The following is a 23,529-nucleotide window of genomic DNA, read 5'->3' on the forward strand; positions in this document are numbered from 1 at the left end:
AAAGAAAAAATAGACAACAACAGACAATCGTATGCATGTCGGTTATGACAGAGAGGAGGGGGCTAGAGGGAGGCGTTCAGAGTCCTGATGGCTATGGGGAAAAAGCTGTTGGTGAAGCGTTTAGTCTTTGTGGACAATGACTTGTAGCGCCTCCGTGCGGGGAGGAGCAGGAAGAGGTGATGAGCAGGATGTGAGGGGTCAGAGATGATGATCTTTGCCCGTTTTACAGTTCTGTGGGTGTGCAGAGATTCAACTGGGGAAGGGAGTGGTTTGCCGATGATTTCGGATGCCTTTTTAACGATCCGCTGTAGTTTGATCCGCGTTTGACTGTCTGTGCTGCCGTACCAAACTGTAATAGAGGATGTGATGATGGAATAATGTGGAATAGAATGCCATAGGTGAGTCATTAATTGTCACCGACAGGAACAGACGGAGAGCACCGTTTTCCTTGTTCTTGTACCATACACCACCATTGCACCATCGGTGGGGACAACACTCCTCAAGAATATAGATTAGATATTGGTATTAAGCCCCTTCGTGAAGACCCCTGTGTCAAAACTCCTTTGTTGATACACAATAGATCTCAGTTAGCTGAGGCGGTGTTAAATCGTTGATTCTCTGCGGTCTCCCACGCCCAGGGTTACAGTCCATCTCTAAGCCCTCACATGCAGGCAGAGAGCGAAAGCACAAACAACACAAGTCTCACAATTTACTATTCGCAGGATTCGAAACCCAATCTCACTCCCCCGGCCTTCCCTCTCCGGCTGCCCGTTCATCTGTGGTTGCTATGAGACGCAGCCCCTCCGAGCGCGGCCCTGAGGGTCGACCCCAACCAATAACAGAGAGGCATGCCCCTTGCATGTTCTTGATAAATGGCTCGCTCTGCTGAATCACTTTCTTTTCTCTCTCTCCTCTCTCCTTTCCATCCTTCCATCAGCGAAGAGGAGAAGAGGAGAGCTGGGTGATGTACAGTATGTAACGGGGCGTGGAAGACAACCTCTTCACCAAGGCCTAATGAAAGAACCTCCAGACCCCTCCTGTAGAGGCCAAGAAAAAAAAAAATCAATCAAACACAAGGGTAGTCTTTGGGAGAGAAGGTCCTGGTTATTAATAGAACTGCTGTTTCCATTTGAGTTTCCCTTCCAGCGTAATGAACATAAAACAAAGATGGATATATAAAATAGCCGGTGATATTTGTTACTCATTACTTAAAACACAAACTGAAGGTAAATCTGCCACAGCGTGTGAGGCAGACACGCAGCTTGGGACGCCACCCACCAGTGATAAACGATCATTTCACGGGATGTGATTAATGCTACGCTCCGACGCAATTGTCGTCGCAATATGGAGTAATTGCTACAAAGATGGATGGCAAGCTGAGACAACAAACAACATAACATTTTGCTGATTTGCATGTACTAGATCTTCACAGTCAGTTCCTGCGGTATGTCCTTATAAGGCTGAGAAGGAATCACTTTGTTTTAGTCCTGTAGTTTCCCTGCCTACAAGGGCGTAGATGCGCTGTCATAGTCTAAAAATGATGATAGTTTGAAACCGGATACCTCATGGATTGTCGAGAAAAACACTAGTTTCAGGTCAAACTTCCCGTACTCTACTGTATGAAGTTTGACTTCTTAGTATTTGTACATTTAGTACCTGCATCTTATCGTTGCATACAAGCAAGTTGCCCCAGTCATATTTTCATTGCGAAACAGATTACCGATAGTCGACTTGACTTGGTTGACTTGAATTACAGACACAAGTTTTCACAAGTCTAGTCCAAGTACTCTCCTGTATGTGCAGTACATTTGGTTAATCCAATTCTTCATTACATTCCGAGCGTTACAAAAAAACGCCCTGTCCTCCGATTTCTACCTCCCCCAGCCTGCCTATGCGTTAGTGAGCTGTCTGGGGCTCCGACTCCTTCTCCTTCTCCTTTTCTCTTCTCGCCCCGGATCCTCAGAGGACAGGGTAGCTTTCATCGACGCGGCCCTCCTTTGCTGCCCTCGGGGTTGATGCGGGCCGTTCCACTTCGCTAGCAGACGTTCTAATCCATCTCCATTGTTGGAGAAGCGAGCGTGCCTGGGGATTCTGGCTAAGGCAAGGCAGAGCCGAGCAAGGTCGGGGGGTGGGCTCATCCCATAAATAAGCTCTGGGGCGTCGACTGTCTCCTGTCGACTGTCTCTCTCCCCCCGGAGAGGCTGATGGTTAGCCGGCTTGGTGTTTCAAGCCTCTCTGCCGCCTCGAAGAGTCGTGCCCGCATAATGATGTTTCCCGCCACGACCGCCCTCATCCTGTGGTGAACTGGGGAGCTTCAGTTGCATGATGATGGTGGCTGGGAGTTAAGGCCTCTCAGATTTCAAATATCCGGATGACTGTACAGTAAGTCGGTGCCATCTTACAACAACTGAGAGAGAGAGAGAGGGAGAGAGAGAGAGAGAGGCAGAGACAGAGACAGAGAGACAGGGAGAGAGAGAGAGAGAGAGAGAGAGAGAGAGAGAGAGAGACAGAGAGACAGAGAGAGAGACAGGGAGAGGGAGAGAGAGAGAGACAGAGACAGACAGAGAGACAGGGAGAGAGAGAGAGAGACAGAGACAGACAGAGAGACAGACAGAGAGACAGGGAGAGAGAGAGAAACACAGACAGACAGACAGAGACAGACAGAGAGAGAGAGAGAGAGACACAGAGAGACAGACAGACAGACAGACATACAGAGACAGACAGACAGAGAGAGACAGACACAGACACAGACAGACAGACAGAGAGACAGAGACAGACACAGACACAGACAGACAGAGAGACAGAGACAGACACAGACACAGACACAGACACAGAGACAGAGAGAGAGAGCGATGGTACATCATGCTCTGGTATACTTGCCTTACTTATATAGAACTTATCTTCACTAATTAAGAAGGAAGACAAATTCAACTTCTCCCATGTTGTACAGTGCTGCACGACCACTCACCTGGGTTTGTTTCATCACGTTCAGAGCTGCTGACAACAAGCGAGCAGCACTGTTACCGTGGGTTTATTCTTAGTCTCTGCCTCCTCCCATCCCTTTCTTCCTTAGAAGCTAAAGAGTTGCCTCCAATTGCTAATAGCTGTTGACACAACATTAAGAAGGACGGCTTTTTAAAATGTTGCTTGCTAATTGTTAGTGAAATAACAGCTTACCAAAGCTAAACTCTTCTGATACAGCCTGACAGTACAGGTTTTCGTCGTTAATGATCAAGAGGCAACTATTCGTTCCCAAAGTATCCAGCAGGTGCAGATCTTGGGTCAGTGATTTGAGGGTAGTTATGCATCTGCTAGCCTTGTATTGCCATACTTCCAAATCACTTTGGTCTCAAAGGGAGTGTGTGTGTGTGGGGGGGGTGTTATTAGAGAACCACTGTCAGTTCGTAGCGCCTCAATCTGTCTCTCTATCCGCATATCAGGATAGGAGGATATTTTCTATTTGTAATTGTATTCCAGAACAAATACAATATCTCACAACACACCTCGAGGCACATAGTATACCACTCTAACACACACACACACACACACACACACACACACACACACACACATCCCCCCACACACACACACACACACACTATATATATATATATATATACAGTGATGCTTGATAGTATGTGAACCCCTTGTGCAATTATAGTTTTTTGTTGTTTTTACCATGAAATCTTTATTTAATCAGAACCAGTCTTTTTTATCTGACATAGCAGGTTTATATTTACCGGTTCCATATGTTGGTTTAGAGGGAATCATATGTGTGGTAGGAAAACTACATTATAAAGAAATTGCAAAAATAAGTGAACCATAAGTTCCCTTGCTTAAATCAAGTAGGTAAGTAGGAGGGTAAACAATTGGGTACCAAATGAACCAGTTGAAGGAGAGATCTTTAGGAAAGAGTTTGGGTGCAACTCTGATAAATAGAGATAAGAAACCTGGTCAGTGTTGTGTTATCCATACAGGTAAATGCAAAACACACCATGCCGAGAGGAAAGGAAATCTCAGAGGACATCAGGAAGAGGTTAGTGAGAGCACATCAGTCTATAGGAGGAGGCTATATAAGATTTGAACTCCATTAGTCCACTGTCAGGCAAATCATTTACACTGAATCAAAATGGCATTTGTGGGAAGGTTGCTAGAAGCTGAAGAGCTAAAGCTGGGCTGAAAATGGGTCTTTCAACAAGACAAGGACCAGAAGCATTCAAACAAATCTACCAAAGACAGGCTCAGGGTAAAGAAGATTTGTGTTTTGGATTGGCCAAGTCAAAGTTCTGACCTTGAAATCCAATCGAGATGCTGTGGCAGGACCTGAAGCGGGCAGTTCATGCCAGACACCCCTCAAACCTCACTCAATTGGCTCCCTTATGTAAGGAGGAGGCACAAATTATCTCAAAACAGATTTCAGAGACTAGTGGCTATATGAGAGTTTAAGTTATCACTGCTAATGGAGGTGCCACAAGCGATTGACTGAAGAGTTCCACTTATTTTTGCACCTGCACTAATTTCTTTATAATGTAGTTTTCCTACTACACGCATGATTCCCTCTAAACCAACATATGGAGTTGGTACATGTAAACCTGTTATGTCAGATTAAAAAAACTGGTTCTGATTAAATAAAGATTTCATGGTAAAAACAAAAAAAATCTATAATTGCACAAGGTGTTCACAGTGATGTCTGATCGTATGTGAACACCTTGCGCAATTATAGAATTTTTTTTACCATGAAATCTTTATGTATATATATATATATAGTGTGTGTGTGTGTGTGTGTGTGTGTGTGTGTGCGTGTGTTAGAGTGGTGAAATGTACATGTGTTAGTATGTGGGAGTATGAGATGATGACTGTGTGTTTGTGCTACAATTGTCTATACTTTGCCAGTTGGCAGTTATCTTATATGAATACCTGTTGATCTTCCAACTCCTCTTAAAGACGGAGGGAGATATTCAGAATACAGACAGACTGAAAGAGAATCCACAGATGGTAGACCTGCTGTGATAAACCCACTGTGATGTGGCAGCCATCTACTTTTGTTCTGGGATTACTTTGAATTGCTAAATGATTCGCTTAGTGTTATATTTAGACACACCTTTTGTTCATTCCTTATTACTCCATCGGGTGGACTAAAGACACGAGTGTTAGCACATCATGTGTACGGTCTCTTAACATCTTCTGAGGAGGAAAATAAGTTTCAATTAAGAAAATCCTGTCTAAACATAATTGTGACGCGACAGCTGGTGAAACCGCAAACCACCCGCTCACGTCAAAGCCTTCAAAATCTCTTGTTAAAGTATTTTTGATCTAAAAGTCAGATTTTCTTTTTTTCGTCATCAGACGCAACTTGAAGTTTTGAAGTAGTTAGAAGTGTTATTTTTTTCGAACAGTTTTTATTTCATTAAATACGTGTAGTGAGTCATCAAAATAAGCTTGTTTTACATGTCATGGGAGAGATTTTCCCTAGTCGCTTGCGGGCGGGGGATGGGAGCGCGTGAAAGAACAATGTATCATTTAATTCGGTGTGGTTGGCTGTGAGCTCAATCAAGGTAGCTGGGGGAAGGATAAAAAAAGCACATGTTGCTGCAGTTTACAGTATTGTGTTTACATTACATTACAAGATGGACTCGCAAATGCTCGCTGATGAGATCAACAGAGTTTCTGCTGCCGGTACGAGGATGGACAGTGGAGAATGACCTCGTTCATCGCTGAATACACGAAAGGAGGCTCTTCGGATTTATCCTCCTCGGATACCGATAGCGAAAACAAGGACATGGTTGAGCTGAAACCACGATCTGAGATTGCTGATCTCGCCGAAGATTGGTATGATGAGGAGGTTGAGAATGAGTCGACTGAGCTAGACTTTCATAAGAAGATTTGATTGCAATTGCCAGCGGAGACGCAAAGATAATGCTCAACCCAAAATGTATTGTACTGTGAAATAAATTCAGATTGAAATAACTTTTTTGTATCCTTAAAGAATAACAGTTACAACAACGATAAAGCCTCCATAATAATAAGCTGGCTAATTAGCTTAGGTAATACCTTGCTAGGTAATAATGTTAGCTATAGCTAGCTATGTACTGTAATCTTTGAAAAGCCTATCTGACCCAGTGACTAACACTGACAGATATTCATAGCTTTCATGTGACGTCACAGCATAGTGGAAACGCCCACCTGACGGGCAAAAGGCACTTTTTGCGGGCAAAACCCACGGGCAAAACCCACTTTTTGCGGGTTAATAACTTTGATTTCCCGTGGGTTAGGAAAATAATTCCAACGTGTCCGGATAGAGTAGAAGACAGGGAATCCAACACTATTTGAATGGAGTCGATCCTCCACTCCTATCACCGTGGACACAGCAAGGAGCGAATTCCCGGATATAAATATTCCCTCGCCTCGCTGACAGCGGGAGTTGGGAGTTTCGTCCAGCAGCCGGTGAACGCCCGGTTGATCGAGTTTCATATTAAAAGTATATCTTCTCGGGGTGTCAGCGCGGTGGTTAAGGGCTCAAAATGACCGTATACTGATGGTGAATTTAGCAATAATAGTCTTATGTTTGTACCACCTCCATAACCGGTGTTATTCACGGGAAAAGCCGGTCAAGGAGGCACCCTTTGCAGGTCAATAACTTTGATTCTCCGGGGATTATGATAATAATTCCAACGTGTCCGGATAGAGTAGAAGACAGGGAATCCAACACTATTTGAATGGTGTCAATCCTCCACTCCTATCACCGTCGTGTATCTTGATAGTTCTTCATGGGTGAGGTGGTCTTAATAGTAGGCAGCCATGTTGAGCGATGTTGCTATGATACTTTTTGCCCGTCAGGTTGGTGGTTGCTAGGGAAGAAACCACGTGACTGAAAGCTATGAATAGACTGTCTAGACGGGGAGTGGTTGGGGGTGGGGTTGACCAGCCATTGTTACCACCTATTACCTGGCTGTGCAGAGCTGTGAAAAACTCCTCAATCTTTAAAAGGCTTTTATTCAGGAATGTGATTTCCGGGGTACCAACATTCAAATACGCCTGCCGTCTTCAATCTCAACCAATTTCCACATATGACACATCATTTGAAAAGCTTACAATCTGTAGTTTCAGACTATGTAAAAAAAAAAAAAAGGAAAAATGACTTGGGCAATTGGTTTATGATTTGCCCAGCTGGTGTCACAATTGTGTATGCGACAAAAACAATGAAAATTCTCCTTTATCAAACCAAGAGTATGTCTCGACCACTGCCTCACCTTAGATAGCACTGATAGGACTATTTCCTGACCCAAAGTTTCTGTCCTTTGCCTTGCAGTTTTTCCAGAGCGCCGGAGGAGGAGGAGGATGGACCGGCTGATCTTCTCCCTGCTGGTGCTGGCTGTCTCCACCAGGGGGCAGCTGTGCCCCAAGCGCTGCATGTGTCAGAGCCTGTCGCCCTCGCTGGCCATCCTCTGCGCCAAGACGGGCCTGCTCTTCGTGCCCACCGTCATTGACCGGCGCACGGTGGAGCTGCGCCTGACCGAGAACTACATCACGGCCGTGAGGAGGCGGGACTTCGCCAACATGACTAGCCTCATCCACCTGACACTGTCGCGAAACACCATCAGCCAGATCATGCCTTACACCTTCGAAGACCTCAAGCGGCTCCGGGCGCTGCACCTGGACAGCAACCGCCTGACCGTCATCCGGGACGACCACTTCAGGGGCTTGACCAACCTGAGGCATCTGATTCTCTCCAACAACCAGCTGCACGACATCTCCCCCCACGCCTTCGACGACTTCTTGGGCACCTTGGAGGACCTGGACATGTCCTACAACAACCTGGTGGACATCCCCTGGGAGACCATCGGACGTTTGACCAATGTGAACACCCTCAACATGGACCATAACCTCATAGAGTTTGTCCCCCAGGGAATCTTCACTAACCTGCACAAGCTGGCACGCTTGGACATGACGTCCAACAAGCTGAAAAAGATCCCGCCGGATCCGCTGTTTTTGAGGATCCCCGTCGTCACGAAGTCCAAAGGCTCTCCCCTGTCGTCGTTGGTGTTGAGTTTCGGCGGCAACCCGCTCCACTGCAACTGCGAGCTGCTGTGGCTGCGGCGTCTGACCCGGGAGGACGACCTGGAGACGTGCGCCTCTCCCCCGGAACTCACCGCCAAGTACTTCTGGACCATCCCGGAGGAGGAGTTCATCTGTGACCCGCCGGTCATGACTCGGAAGTCCCCCAAGACCTTCGCCATGGAGGGGCAGCCCACCAGCCTCAAATGCAAGGCCAACGGAGACCCCGAACCCGAGATCCACTGGATCGCACCGGACGACCGTCTGATCTCCAACACCTCGCGGACGATCACCTTCAGCAACGGCAGCCTGGACATCAACATCACGTCGCTCAAGGACTCCGGAATCTTCACCTGCATCGCCTCTAACGCGGCGGGGGAGTCCACGGGAACGGTGGAGCTGGTGGTCAACCCTCTCCCTCACCTGGCCAACAGTACCAACCGGGTACGGGAGCCCGGCGACCCCGGGCCGTCGGACATCCTCACTTCCGCGAAGTCCGCCTCAGCGGCCGGCGGCAGCAACGACACCCGGGCCCAAGAGAGGAGGGTGGTGCTGGCCGAGCTGACGGCCACCTCGGCGCTGATAAAATGGCCGTTTCAGAACCACGTTCCTGGGATCAGGATGTACCAGGTCCAGTACAACAGCTCGGTGGACGACACACTCGTCTACAGGTGAGCACATACAGGGATCTAATAACAAGGATCCCTAATATGGTAAATCTTGGTAAATCGACCTCTAAGTCGATCACTTAGTAGGATTGATTGCTTGGTTAACACTAGAACAGTGTCCGTGCATTTTTACCTACTATAAGACCTGCCTCGGGGGTCAAATGCTATGCCTCTTTACAATGCTCAAGCTGCTATTTACACACGACGACGATATGTATACACATGCTAGTTGGCCACTTGTAAATTAGCCTGTCTCCTACACAGAAAAACTGCAAAGCAGCTTTATACTAGCTTATCCTGATGTGATTTTGAAAATGTAAGGATACTGGGTGGTAGAACACACATATCTAGGAAAAGTCATGAAAGGAGGGTCCTGAAATCTGATCGAGTGCAAAGATATAAAACATTGTCTACTCCTCCCTGGCTGTTCTAGTGTTAAGGATGGTCTAATGAGTCTGTTTATGAGTCTGTGATGAGTGTCTGTTTATGAATGAGATGCTTAAGCTGTTAGATCACTGTAACAGATGAGTATCTTATGAATTATAAGATGCCATTTTATATGATATCTGCAATGATCATAAAAGATAACAATAATAATCAGAAACAATCAGTCTTAAATGGATACAATGGGAAAGATGTCTGACTGAATGAATTCCATTCAGTCTGTAATTAATGTTTCTCAAAGTCTGCACAGTTGTCCCTTTGTGTATCTTAATTCGAAAAGGTGACACACAAAGCAAACAATACGTTATCCTTTCTAATCTTGGACTTTCAGTCAACAACAGACCACAAAATGTTTGGAGAAACATTTGTCAATCACTAAATGGAAATTAAGTGGTGCACGTCTTTTACCATTCTATTGCAACAAAAGGGACTTGTAATGTTTTGATAGATTATTGATATTTGGGCAGTTGATAGCAGACAGTATGTAAACGACTGCAAAAGTAACACAATTAGTCCCTTTAAATATAGTTATAATTATAATTAGTCCCTGATTATAGTTATAATTGGGAGTTAATTTGCAAAACCTTGAAGAGATAATAATTGGAATGTGTCATGGTCAAAGACAGATGTGTTTCTTTTCAACGATTTCTCTTGCATAAGGTTTATATTGAAACAGGGAATTTGTTTTGTTGTCGTTCGTTTTAGGTCCATTAAGAACTTTGTTTTATTCAAAGCATGCTCTTTCTCAGTCATTATTTTCACCATGAAAAGTTGCATTCCTTTTCATTAAACTCTCCTCAAGTTGTCTCATACCCGTTTTCCACGAAGGCAGTTTGAGGGCCAACTGCAATATGATCGATACCAGCGTAGTGGATACTAGATAGCTAGCCATTATTGAGCTATCTTACAACAATGGCTAACATGAACAAATTAACATATTACGTTCAGTGTTAATAATAATCAAAACGTGTTTGGTAACCATTTTTCTTCTTGAACATAATCGCCGTCCAGAAGTAGAAGAAGACATGACTGCGGAGAAAGCATTTTTCAGGTGAAAAAACAACAACTGTGAACCCGGCACTAGCTCTTACCACCAGCCCAGAACTAGAACTACCTCGGCATTGGTGGAAAAAGGCGGTATCAGAGCCCCAACCTCCCAAAACCTCCAGGATTGATGGCAGTGGCTTGTTTAGTTTTCCCCGCTGATCAATGACTTCTCTCTCCGCGGGAGCAGATTGATTCGGGATCTCGTTCATGTCGTCCACTCCCAGAGGGTGGCAGCTGCATTTTAATGAAGGCTCGGTTCGACTACTGCAGTGGAAAAATGCACAGTCACAACCGAGAGAGACAAATGTATTTTCTGTGATTCCACTTTCTTTCCTTTCTGGGGAAGGATTCTGAGGTTCCAATACTGAGCATGTGTGGATTGATTGTTGGGCGCAGACAGCATTTTCCATCTAGAGGGTTTGTTTCCGAGTGCTTCTAAATGGCCTTCTTTCTTCTGTTGAACACTGATGCTTCTCTTCTCTCGTCGGCAGTTTATTGTAGGGAAGTTTCAACTAATGAACGGTGCAGTAATGAACTCACAGGGACGCAGCAGGAGAGATGTTCAGTCTAGGTGAATTCATCTGCTACTAATGACTTGAAACAGGCTCCCTGATCCCTGTTCCTCATTGACTATTTGTCTGATTTGTTTAATTGGTCTGGGCACACAGCGAACACGTACACAGACTTACGCAGGCACACACACACACACACACACACACACACACACACACACACACACACACACACTCTGTTATGTAAACCTTTACACATCCATATTATGTACCCTTGCACTCGTCTTAACGCCCACTTAAGGTTCGGAGGACATCGCAACAAGGCGCTGAGTACATTCACACCAATAGTACACATAGGCACCCACACATTACGTCAACCAAACCACACTGCATTTCTTACAACTCAACTTCCTGTTAGGGGAGGGGAGAGGGGGGGGGGGGCATGCTTTTTTTGGATGAATCAGGTTTTTGCCAAGACTTGAGGGCAGGGACACCACTTGATTCTTTTCCCTCTGTCTTTCCATATTGATTCGGAAGAGGAGCACAATTTGCATGAGGGACATGGTTCGGGAGACCAGATGCCCATATAAACAACAACACCCCAAGGCTGTCATTTATAAACCTGTGCTGTGGATCGGGCGGAACAGCCGCTGCCAACCAGGTCCCAGGGCACAACACGCTGTAGCCCAAAGATTATTTACAGCCAATCAGTGTAAGGCATACAGCAACTGGGGCCGACGGAATGAACGGGGTCCGTGTCTGCCAGCTTATTACGCGGGAAATATTCCTTTATATTCCATATTCCTTTATATTCCATATAACGGGGCGGCTGTGGTGCAGGAGGTAGAGTCGCCGTGTAATGATCACAAGGTTGGCAGATCAGTGGTTCGAGCCCCGGCTGGCCACATGTCGAAGTGTCCTTGGGCAAGACACTGAACCCCAAAATTGCTCCCAGTGAGCGGGCCGGCGACTTGCATGGCAGCTTGCCGCCATTGGTGTGTGAATGTGTGTGTGAACGAGAGGCGGTTGTAAAGTGCTTTGGAGCAGCAAAAAAAGGCGCTATATAAGTGCAGTCCATATTCCTTTATATTCCATATGCCACTATATGGGAAAGGCTGCTGATGATCTGCTGCTGATTTTCAGACTGTTGCGAATGCGATGTCTATGATGTTATTGCTCTCATTGTCCTGTCCAGCTCCCAGCCTACGCCTCACGGGTTATTAGCCTCTCCAAAGGAATATTTCCCGTCCAAATGAACCCGCCGTCAAATTCTTTGTAGTCTTTTTCCCACACAACAACCATTGAACTGACAGATAGATGTATATGCACTACGAAAAAAAAAAAAAAAGGATGCATCTCTTTAAACCAACAGTAACCCTGCAGTGACGATCACGGCTTCTGAGAATAATATTCTCCACGATTCCTTTGATGTTTGCTGATCCATACATCCATCCATACGAGACAGATTACGTTTGACGCTGCCGCCGGGGGGGATTCGCTAGTCAGGACCGCCGGGGTGAACCGTAGGCCAGCAGCGCCATCGATGGCATTGACAGTCTCACCATGCGGTTCCCTACTTTACAAGACTATTGACAGGACACTACCCCCCCCTTTCCTCCACCTGTCTCAGACGCTTCTCTCTCTGCGGTAGGGCTTCGGTGAAAAGAGGGAAAATGCCACCGTCAGACACGCACACTGTCTACCCTCTTTCACATTCTGCTTTTCAAATCACCTCACCGCATGAGGCTCTATTAGAGATGGAGGAATGAGTACGAGAGAGAGAGAGAGATAGAGCGAGAGTGGGGGAGACAGAGAGAGACAGAGAGAGAGAAATAACGTATTGTCATCCTGTGACATCATGTCAGCTAAGCAGTGTTATGAATGCAAAGGATGGAAGGTTAAGTTGTCGTTTTATATCGGGGTGGGGTTGGGGGGGGGTTAGGCTAAGAAGTGCTGTTAATATAGCTATTAGAAACTATCAGTGTGATATGTTCAATAACGGAGACTGATACTCAGAGCTTCAAGTCGGAGCTTACTCCATTTATTCAACATCGTGTTACTCACCTAACGTAAGTCGTCATAACACATAACGGAACACGGCACTGTAGTGAAGTCCAAACTGTCGTAAAACTACAGACGTAACACAGTGCTGAACGGACGTGAACGGAAGTGGAAACACATATAAGGGACGACAACGGCTCTGGCTTTCTCACTCACTTGTATAAACATGATGATAGCTTGTTCAACATTTTGTATTCTTTTTTACTCCATCGGCATGTGCACATTTGACATATGTATCCACGGCAGTACATCTCAACATATGTGCATCTATCTAGACTATATCTATATCTCAGTAAGTAGAAATGTCAAAACACTTAACACCGGGGTTTAAAAACTGCATCTCGGATGATGCGAAAATGGAGCAGTCGTATACCGTATGCAGTATGTGAATAACAGCAAATAATTGTTTTGATAAGACACCGATGCCAAACCCACGCTATCCTATTTTCAAACCTGACAGGCAATTTCCTTTTGATGGCGTACTTGAAGGGGCCCCCTCCAAATAGGCCAGAGTGATTATGTTCTCAGCTGTGCCTGTGTGAGAAGTGAAAATAGAAGAGAATAAGACGCTATTATAACATTGCTGTGACTGCCCCCAAGCGCTGTGCATATCAGAGCCGCTGCCAGAGCCGCCTCACTGTTCCCTGTGACTCGGCAACAAGCCTGCACCAGTGAGACGGGATTAAAGAGAACATATACTTATATATATATATATATATATACACACACACAAAATACCATTCTTGTTCCATACAACCATTCCCAGTAAACAAAGACTCCAAAAGACGTCCTCAGGGAAGCCGGAATGTGGGTTCAGATGATGTCTTTCTAGGACGTCCAGATGACGTCTTATGGACTATATAAGACGTCCTAAAGAAGTCACATGCTTTATTTATCACATGCACATCTACATATTGTCTATTGTGTCTATATAATATATATATATATATATATGTTACGGTACATGTGGGAAAACTAGGGTTAGGGTTAGGTGCTACGTCGACGTGGTACATGCTGGCATGTCTAACCCCAACCCTAATCCTAACCCTAACCCTAACCCTAACCGTAGCACCCTAGCACCTAACCCTAACCGTAGTTTGTACCGTATTCCCACATGTACCGTAACATATATATATATATATATACACACACAAAATATAGAGATATACCTAATGTAGCCATTCTTGTTCCATACAACCATTCCCAGTAAACAAAGACTCCAAAAGACGTCCTCAGGGAAGCCGGAACGTGGGTAATGGACTACATAAGACGTCCTAAAGACGTCATCTGGACGTCCTAGAAAGACGTCATCTGAACCCACATTCCCTGAGGCTTCCCACGGCTTCCCTGAGGACAAATGTAATGATGTATCATCTTTTGGAGTCTTTGTTTACTGGGTTAGGTAACGGACCCCCCCTGTGCTACTCTGTGTGAAATAGCTACTGCCTTCCCAACTGGCAGAGGCATTACAGATGATGAATCTATTACAAACACTGTTTGTTTTTACATTACTCGAAAAAAGAAAGCAGCAACCGTTGTTGTTCACCCATTAGGTAATGAGTAGTGGTAATTATTACTGTTATGTGAAGTAGGTATTGCCTTCCTTAATGGCCGAGGCGTTACAGCGCTATCCTGTCAGCTGCTAAATATGATTTCATCAGTGGCTTTTTCATCTAAAAGCATGACATGCCGTTATCATTTATTTATTGATTGATTGATTAAAAATAATTTGATATAAGTGCCGTCTGTGACAGATATTGTTAGTGTAGGATCTGAGAAACGCTGGGATTTCATAGGCTTGGCTGTCATAGGCTAGGTAGGCTGTCATCATTTGAGTGAAATTTCTCCTTATCAGGTTCTTTGAGGAGGTTCAAACAAGGAAGGGGATCCATCCATATGTTGCCTAATGAACCGATAGTAAGGAAACAAATACTGGAATCTCAATTAGGGAATATTGATGTTTGTTTTAAAACCAATACAACGCCAGTACCACTAATGCCACGCGTCAGGCTGATGTGACCGAGTCTCAAGGGACAGACATGGTTAGGACAACCTGCTCCACCTTCTCCTTTTGCCTAACCCCTGTCAAGCTACGGTTTAGCTTGCTTCCAGGTCACGCGTGTGCCAGGGATGCAATCTAGTAAGTCATTTGCAGCGCTAAAGGTTAACAAGATTGTCATCCCGTGTGAGATCTTATTTGTGCCGCTTGTGTCTTTGTGAAATCACACATACAGTACAGTAGGTGTGTCGACACACTCAGGTGCACATTACTGTGTGCACTCACACTGACAAGGTACGTAAGTGGAAACACACACACACAGACACACACACACACGGACACAGACACACACACACACACACAGACACAGACACACACACACACACACAGACACACACACACACGGACACGGACACACTACCCACTACCCACTAACAGAGGTTTGATTCTCAACCTCGGAGATTAGGTTTTTCTTTCAAGTCTCTCCCCCTTTTCTTTGCCATTGCTCACATCATGACCGGCCTCTTAGAATCCAGTGGCGTTCCCGTTTTCTTCCAGGTTGATCCGAGCCGGTCTATTCCGCTCACGTACGGCTCTGCTGGAAAGGGCAAGCAGGGGCCAATGATTGGCTGCCTCCCCCCGCCGGCAGCTACAGACACACATCTATCTGTGTGTCTCGTCTGTGACCTCATAGACGAGAGCGCTCGTAGAATGTAGATGGTCATAGAACGACTCATAGAATGTAGATGGTCCTCAGCCTCCTCCTCTGCATTCTAAAGCTGTCGTTGTCAATGTATTGTCATGTGACATCCCTCTCACCACCACCCCTAAGCCGGGGATTCCCACCGACCGACCGACCATCATCGGATCAGCCGGCGTGAGGTACGGAGGTACGGAGTGCCCCCCCCAGACTACGGGGGGGGAGGGCGGAGCCACGCCCTACAACCCCTGATCAACCGATCCACACTGACGCCAGCCAGCGAGCCCCTCTGGTGGAGGGGTCCTCGTTTGTCCTTTCTGAGTCGAACATTACGCCAGTGCCGTTCTTTCGAGTGGGCATGCAGTGCCCCCTCCTCACAACGAGAGAGACAAATGTATTTTCTCTGATTCTATTTCAGATGTTTCCTGTCTAGGAAGGATTCGGGAGATTCCAATACTGAGCAATGTGTGGATTGATTGTTGTACGCAGACAGATAGCATTTACATCTAGGGGTTAGGGTCTAGAGCACTTCTAAATGGCCTATCTCTTCTGTTGAACACTGACGCTTCTCTTCTCCTCCGGTGGTGGAGGGGTCCCCATTTGTCCTTTCTGAGTTGAACATTACGCCAGTGCCGTTCTTTTGAGTGGGCAGTGCCCCCTCCTCTCTTAAGATGAGGCATAAAGACATCCTCTGTCTCCTCGCCTCTCTAGCTCGGGGGTGTGCGTACCCCCCTGGTCCTCGTGAGAGGGTTGTCCCAGTATACATACAATCGTCCCACTAACACGTGACTGTCTGTACCAGCACATAATAATAATAATAATAATAATAATACATTAGACTTATAGCACTTTTCTAGACACTCAAAGACGCTTTACAAACTGAAAAGATTGAGTAGTAATAATAAAAAGAAACAAAAAATAAATAAAAGAAAGTATAGGGGCCTAATTAAGGTAGTGCTGGGGACACATGGGAAGGGGAGGGGGAGAGGGTTAACTGGTGAAGGCGAGCTTGAAGAGGTGGGTTTTGAGGGCCTGTTTAAATGTTGGCAGGGTGTTGGCCTGTCTGATGTGGTTGGGGAGGGCGTTCCAGAGGGACGGGGCTGCGGCTGAAAAGGCCCCATCACCCCAGGTCCGGAGCTTGGTCCTGGTGGTCTTGAGGGTGGTTTGGTCGTCAGACCTGAGGCAACGGGAGGGGGTGTGGAGGGGGACGAGGGCGAGGTCGGCAAGGTAGGAGGGGGCCTAGATAAGCAACCTATCTTACATGGAATCTCTTTGAGACTAGATTAGAGTTGATTAGAGGCTACAGAGGGTCAAGTCGTTTAATGAATAAAAGGGACCCCCCCTCACCTTTGACTACTGTCCTTGGTGATGAAGGATATTTCCAATGGAAGCGAAACCCATAGTAGGTGGCCGTGCCATAATAGGTTAATCAAGACCAGGCATGGCAAGGACAAAGTAAGTAGTATAGTTATCATCATCATCATCATCATCATCATCATCATCATCAGATGTGCTGGAAGCTGCCCTCTGCCAGAAGCGATTGGCAGGTGGTTCATTTGTCAACTGGGAGTTAGCATAGCAAGGCTATCCCAGCCAACCATGTGGGTTGTAAAATGAGGAGCAAGAGATAGAGAGAGCTATCGTGAGCTTAGAATTATAAGGTTCTATCTCCGTTTAGGGTAGCTCAGATATATTGAGTGTCAAAGTTTTTACATTCCATTATGTTCTGTGAGATGGAACCTTTGTATTTTTTTAAATTACCAACTAAAACATTTCAACATTTTAAAAATAACACCACACAGGCATTAATAAACACATGGATCAGATTATGTAAAAAAATCAATTTTTGACAAATTTAGATAGAACCTTATAATTCTAACGTCACGAGAGGCTCTCCCCCCCTCCAGGCCTTACTGGCAGCGCCAGCCAATCAGACATCAGGACATCAGGCTCTCAGAGAGAACGTCTCGTTGCTGGAAGGCTGTGGCACATGTACTGTATGTCTCCGTTTAACCCCTTAGTGAGATGTAGGCCTCACTTTCAAACTCCCAAAACTCCCATGCTAATATTCTAGTTTCATATCTGGAAAGATTCCGATTCCATCCCGAAGTGACAGTCGACACACTTACCTTAGTGTTGTGCTACGTTTCATTGTAGATAGATACTATTTATTGTCCTCAGAGGGTGATAATGAGGTTCACTGCCATTAACCCTTTATTACAGAATGACAGAAGAAGCACAGCGTCACTTAATACAACATAGTAGCATCACAACACAACGGCACTGCGACATCAACCGTGTTAGCGTCGTAGTGAATATTTAATAAATGCTAACGTCACATCTTTTGTTTACTGAGTCTTGCTAGTATACTGTTCAATCACGACTTGTTGTTGAGCCTCATTATATGCATTCTGAGTTAATTCCCTGCTGTACACAAACGCACGGCATCAAACGCTTAGTTACACATTAGCGTCTTTGTCCTCCCCGAACTCCACGATTCGCTAATAGAAACTAATTGGATGACTGCCCCATGATGACAACTGCCCGTTCGACGCCGAGTGGCACATACCTGCTGTAATGACTGCCAATTAAACTCAACCGTGGAAAATATAATGAATGAAGTGCTTGCGGGGTCAGAAAGAGCCACTTGGTTCTAGTTGCATGGGCGTGATTGGCTATTGTTGCCGCAGCTCTGTACTTTTCCTCTCAGATACAGCCGAGCTCAGCGAAAAGACCCGGGCCCCGTGCCGACCCGATCCCGCGGTCCTCCTCCTCTCCCTGCTTGGCGTCTTGCTTTGAATTTTCATCATCCCTCCTCCTCCTCCGCCCCCCAGATCAATTTTTAATTACCGGTGTTGACCGGTGTTGACACGCCCCCCCTCTCCTCAGTCCCTGAGAGTGTGTAGATTCATTAAACGTCTCGACACGTGACAGCCACCGCGGCTAGCGAAGGAAGCTGTAGTGATTTTTTATGTCCGCCGACACAACAGGCCTGTCTCGTTCTAAATGATCGGATGCAGCAGAATGTGAGAGAGATATTGAAGAGTGAACATTTGATGGACCTTATCAGGCAGGGGAGCTACAGCACTGGCATGACGGATCGGGGATGGATTGAGCGTTCGGTGCTACTGTATTGACTCTACGGAAACGATAAGGAAAAGGGGACTCGTTTTTTCATTAGATCATTTTGGTACTATTAGATAGTTTTTGGACAGAGACTTTCCGCTCTGGATCTTTTGTTTTGAACATACCTTTTTTACATGTCCACCAGCTCAGTTGGCCTTGCGGTTAGAGTGTCCGCCCTGAGATCGGGAGGTCGTGAGTTCGATCCCCGGGCAAGTCGTACCAAAGACTCTGAAAATGGTAGCCGATGCCTCCCTGCTTGGCACTCCGCATTAAGGGTTGGATTGGGCGGTAAGACCCTGCGACATACCAGCATCATGTCCAGGGGGTGTACTACATCAAGCTACCTCACGCTACGGAATCAGGAAACAGGCTCCAGCCCTGAGGGCAATTCAATTTCTGAGGACAATTTATATTTCGAGGCGTGGCTTAGCGATAGGTCCATTATCCTTAATTGGATAGGATTCATTGTCTTTTTTTTTCTCCAAACAGTGCTTTGTTTCATAGATCAATACTATTAGCTATTGGATGTCATTGCTTAGGTTGCATCAAATTGGAGGCCCTACTTTGTTTTGAAAACCTCTACAGAGGCAGAATGTTAGTGCCAACATTCTGATTCTAATGCTGCAGTGTTCTATTTAACGTATTGAATACCTACATTGAGCAATGCTTTTGCAAATCATGTTGCATGTATTAAAATAATGGCTTTACAAATTACAAATCAATAGGGTGCTTGTGTGTGGATGATGGTAATTGATATTTGTTTTTTTGTTCACGGATCACGGTACACAGTTGTGAGTTGTACTCTATTTACATACAATCATATTATTTGCAGTAATCTATCACCATGTTGCTCTACTTCTCCGACTTAATGGTGCATCAGATACATGTCCCTGACAGGAACATTATTATTATTATTAGAAGGATTAGCGAAAAGAAAATGCCTCTTTTTTTACAATCCGAACCATCACAGAAACACTTTGGTGACGTGCCTCATTAGAGGCCAAGCCTGGAGCTCTGGACTGAAACAGTGTTATTAACGTCCGTACTGGATGTTGAGGTACTAAAACCTTCAAATGTGTTTATGTAAACCGCGGATAAACGCTATTCTCAGTAAAAAATGTGTAAATGTTGTAGGTTTTTTATTAACGTCTATACTGGATGTCGAGGCAGCAAAACCTTCTAATAGCGGATAAACGCTATTCGCAGTAAAAATGTGTGTAAATGTTGTAGGTTTTTTTATGCATGTTTATGCTCCACTTTGTCACGGGTCCTATCCCAAAACACCCAGACGGACATAAACGCTTTGTCCTACCTTTGACTTTTGAAATCACTGGAATCTAATTCAGTAACCAAGGACACTCAAGGAAGACCCACTGAGAGAACAGTGAACCCCCTCTTCTCCGGGGGTACTTCTCCTGTAAGTCTCTTGCTAAGCCCCTCAGGGGGTCCTGGATGGGCTAGGATTTCACTGGAACGCATGAAGGTGTTCTAAATCCCACACTGCTTTCCTCTGAAGCTCTTTAAACTCCTCAGCACTTCATGTAATCTGAACAGATTTGAGGAAGTGGCTCGCCAAGCCATATTTTCACCCCGTTTATCAAATGTATTGATCCGCAAGTGCATCCACAGAGAGATTTATACTGGCATTGTGTTGGAAGTGCCTGCATGCCTTAGTCTGTACGGTAGCAGCTGCGTTTGTCATAGCTACTCGTTCTGTGTGGATGGACTACCTTTGCGTTTTACATGTCAGGGTAGTTTGAGATGATTGAAAAGGTTTGGTTTGGGTGTTGGAGGGAGATTTGTTTGGGCCAGATGGTTATCAGACAGTGTGGGGCGGCTGTGGCGCAGGAGGTAGAGCCGCCGTCTAATGATCGCAAGGTTGGCAGATCGGCGGTTCGAGACGCGGCTGGCCACATGTCGAAGTGTCCTTGGCCGACACACTGAACCCCAAATTGCTCCCAGTGAGCGGGCCAAGCCGGCGCCTTGCATGCTAGCTTGGCCGCCATTGGTGTGTGAATGTGTGTGTGAATAGGTGAATGAGAGGCCGTTGTAAAGCGCTTTGGATACAGGCGCTATATAAGTGTGCACTCCAGACAGGTTACAGTAATATTCACATCAGGCACTAAATGTCTCTACTGTATGTGAAGTTAGTGTAAGATACTGTCTGGCATTTCATGCGCACACAAAACAACACAAAAAAACACATTTGTGGTGCCTTATTACGGAAGCATTGTGGAAGGTTCAGACATTCTGGAAGGTTCAGACAAGCAGGCTAATGATTCTGGTTCCTGTTTGAATGTTGATAACCTGTCGGCTTCAATTCCAATTTCATCCGGTCCACTTCGGGGGAGGCTGATCACCCACCTTCCACCAGCCCATGTGATCAGGGATCCCCCCCCCTCCCCCTAAGGACGTGGCCTGGCCTAGCAAGAAGACTGGAAATGATGAGAGAGAGAGTGAGAGAGAGATTGAGAGAGAGTGAGAAAGTGAGAGAGATTGAGAGAGAGATTGAGAGTGAGAGAGAGAGATTGAGAGAGAGAGAGACAGAGAGAGATTGAGAAAGAGAGAGAGAGAAAGAGGGAGAGAGAGAGATTGAGACAGAGAGAGTGAGAGTGAGAGAGAGAGAGACAGAGAGAGATTGAGACAGAGAGAGTGAGAGAGAGAGAGAGAGAGAGAGAGAGAGAGAGAGAGAGAGAGAGAGAGAGAGAGAGAGAATGAGAGTGTGTGTGTGCGCGCCCGCCGGTGTGTCACACATCAAACACTCAGGATGTGAAGAAGTCCAGTTAGCTGCCATGGCTGCCAGACCCACTTAACGGTCTCGGACACTGCAAATGGCTGACTTCAACTAACCAAACAGTGCACAGCTACAGAGAGTTAGTAGAACGTGAACATACAGTACCAGTCTAAAGTTTGGACACACTTCCCCATTCAATTGAATGGGAAAGTGTGTCCAAAATGTTGACTGGTACTGCATAAATTGTTAAGTAGTACATCGAGGTGATATACAGTAGCTTATTGGATTAAAGGATATGTTTTGTGATATGTTTACACCTGGTTGTGTGAATGACAACTGTGATGTTCTCTCTTAACATCAAGCTAAACCTTGTCAATAAAGTCCATCAAAGAAAGAGGCGTAGGATGGCTTTTCAAATCAGGTACAGTATATTGAACTGGTAAAAACTGCAAGACAAACAGCACAAAACATGTTTCAACAGGATGTAAACAAACAGTGGTTAGCTAGAAAGTCCGCTTTTTGGCCTAACAATCTAGCTACAAAATAATAACTAAAAACATAATATTCCCAACAAATGATGACTAATATATAAAGCTACCAATCCAACACTTGATATTTCGTACTTACAACATTGCTTTGTGTAAATCTGAACATGGATGTTGAATGATGAATGGAGAACAAACATAACGTCTCGGTCTCTCTCTGGCAAAGAACGATCTCCCAAACCGGAAGTAGATTTGCGGTAAACAGGAAGTGATGTCACTACATCAAATATTAACTAAAATATGTATATACATTGTTAACAGTTGTAAATAGTTCGTTTTTAGCAACAAATAAATATTATCAACTTTACTTCTCTTTATGAACTATACAAAATCGTTTTTTATCAAATATGAACTTTTTAACTTTTTCTAAAGAAAATAAAGAAAGTGTTGCCGGACAACACAACAACACACGCACTTAGAGCACGCACACACACACACACACACACACACACACACACACACACACACACACACACAGATATAATTGCATAAATGTGCACTCTAAGCATGGCCGTCTAGAACGCTGGCAGAAAGGAAAGAGAGACATTACTTTTACTCTCCTCTCTTTTATTCATAATGTCTTTTATCCCTCCACGATGTACTCTCTCTCTCTGTTATCAGTCTCACAATTAGCAGCAACACAAAGGTTCTCTCCCAGACAGATAAAAGCCTGAGAGACATGCGTCTATCACTAACCATTACTGGTCTCTGCTGTGCCATGAAATACATTAGGAAGGAATAACAACAATGATGCATTAACCGGTTTACTGAAAATGTTGTGAGTTTGTTGTCATTTGTTGTTCGTTTTTTTCATGGAAGGGAAGGGAGTTATATCATGTTATTATGTTATTTAGCATTTCCACGGCAGACGTATTCATGACAGGCAGGGGAGAGGGAGGGAGAGGTCCTTTACTTGACACTTGTTGTCCTGTAGGTTTTGATGGATGTGTCACAGCAAGATGCTTGGAATGATGACGATCATGAAGATGTCAACGGAAATGTGGACGATTAATGATTGTGATGACAAGGACGATGATCATGAATCGTGGTAATTGTGGTGGTGGTGGTGGTGGTGACATTGATCGGTAGTGGAAGTGATGATGATGATTATGATGATGATGATACAGAGAGATGCAGGTCTCTACAGTCAATGCTATAATGACGATGACGACCATGAAGACACCATTGCATGGTCACATATAATAACGGCCCCCGATTATTATTATTATTATTATGAATAATAATAATAATAATAATAATAATAATAATAATAATAATAATAATAACTTCAATTCATATAGCGCCTTTCACAAACCCAAGGTCGCTTTACAAGGGAATGGGACGAACAGAACAGAGCCAGCGAGGCAAACACACAAAACAAGAAACAGTGAAACAGCTACTAAAGGTTGAATGCGATGGTGAAAAGGTGGGTTTGAAGGGCAGCTTTGAATGAGGATCCATTGAAAAGCTATTCAGAGGGTAGTTAAATAAAGGTCAATGGAAATGACCATCCTTCTGGTAGACAGCGAGCTGTGATACAGTATATACTGTATATATTATACACTATGATGCTCAACCTTTATCGCTAACCTGTCTGTCTGTGGTCGGTGACTCGCATCGTAATCCCATCCCCTCCTG

General features: G+C 45.1%; 1 protein-coding gene across 1 annotated transcript in view; it reads left to right on the plus strand.

Annotated features, from left to right (window-relative positions):
* Positions 1-7,338: 7,338 nt before the first annotated feature.
* Positions 7,339-23,529, plus strand: part of LOC308170488 (leucine-rich repeat and fibronectin type III domain-containing protein 1-like protein) — a gene marked incomplete at both ends in the record, with an annotated part of 32,535 nt that continues 16,344 nt past the window's right edge. The window contains one exon of the mRNA XM_080545277.1: positions 7,339-8,726. Within this exon, the coding sequence (XP_080401403.1) occupies positions 7,339-8,726 (1,388 nt within the window). The remainder of the gene's footprint in view (positions 8,727-23,529) is intronic.

The sequence above is a fragment of the Nansenia antarctica genome (genome assembly GCF_963989245.1).
Source record: "Nansenia antarctica genome assembly, chromosome: 14".
NCBI classification, from domain to species: Eukaryota; Metazoa; Chordata; class Actinopteri; order Argentiniformes; family Microstomatidae; genus Nansenia; species Nansenia antarctica.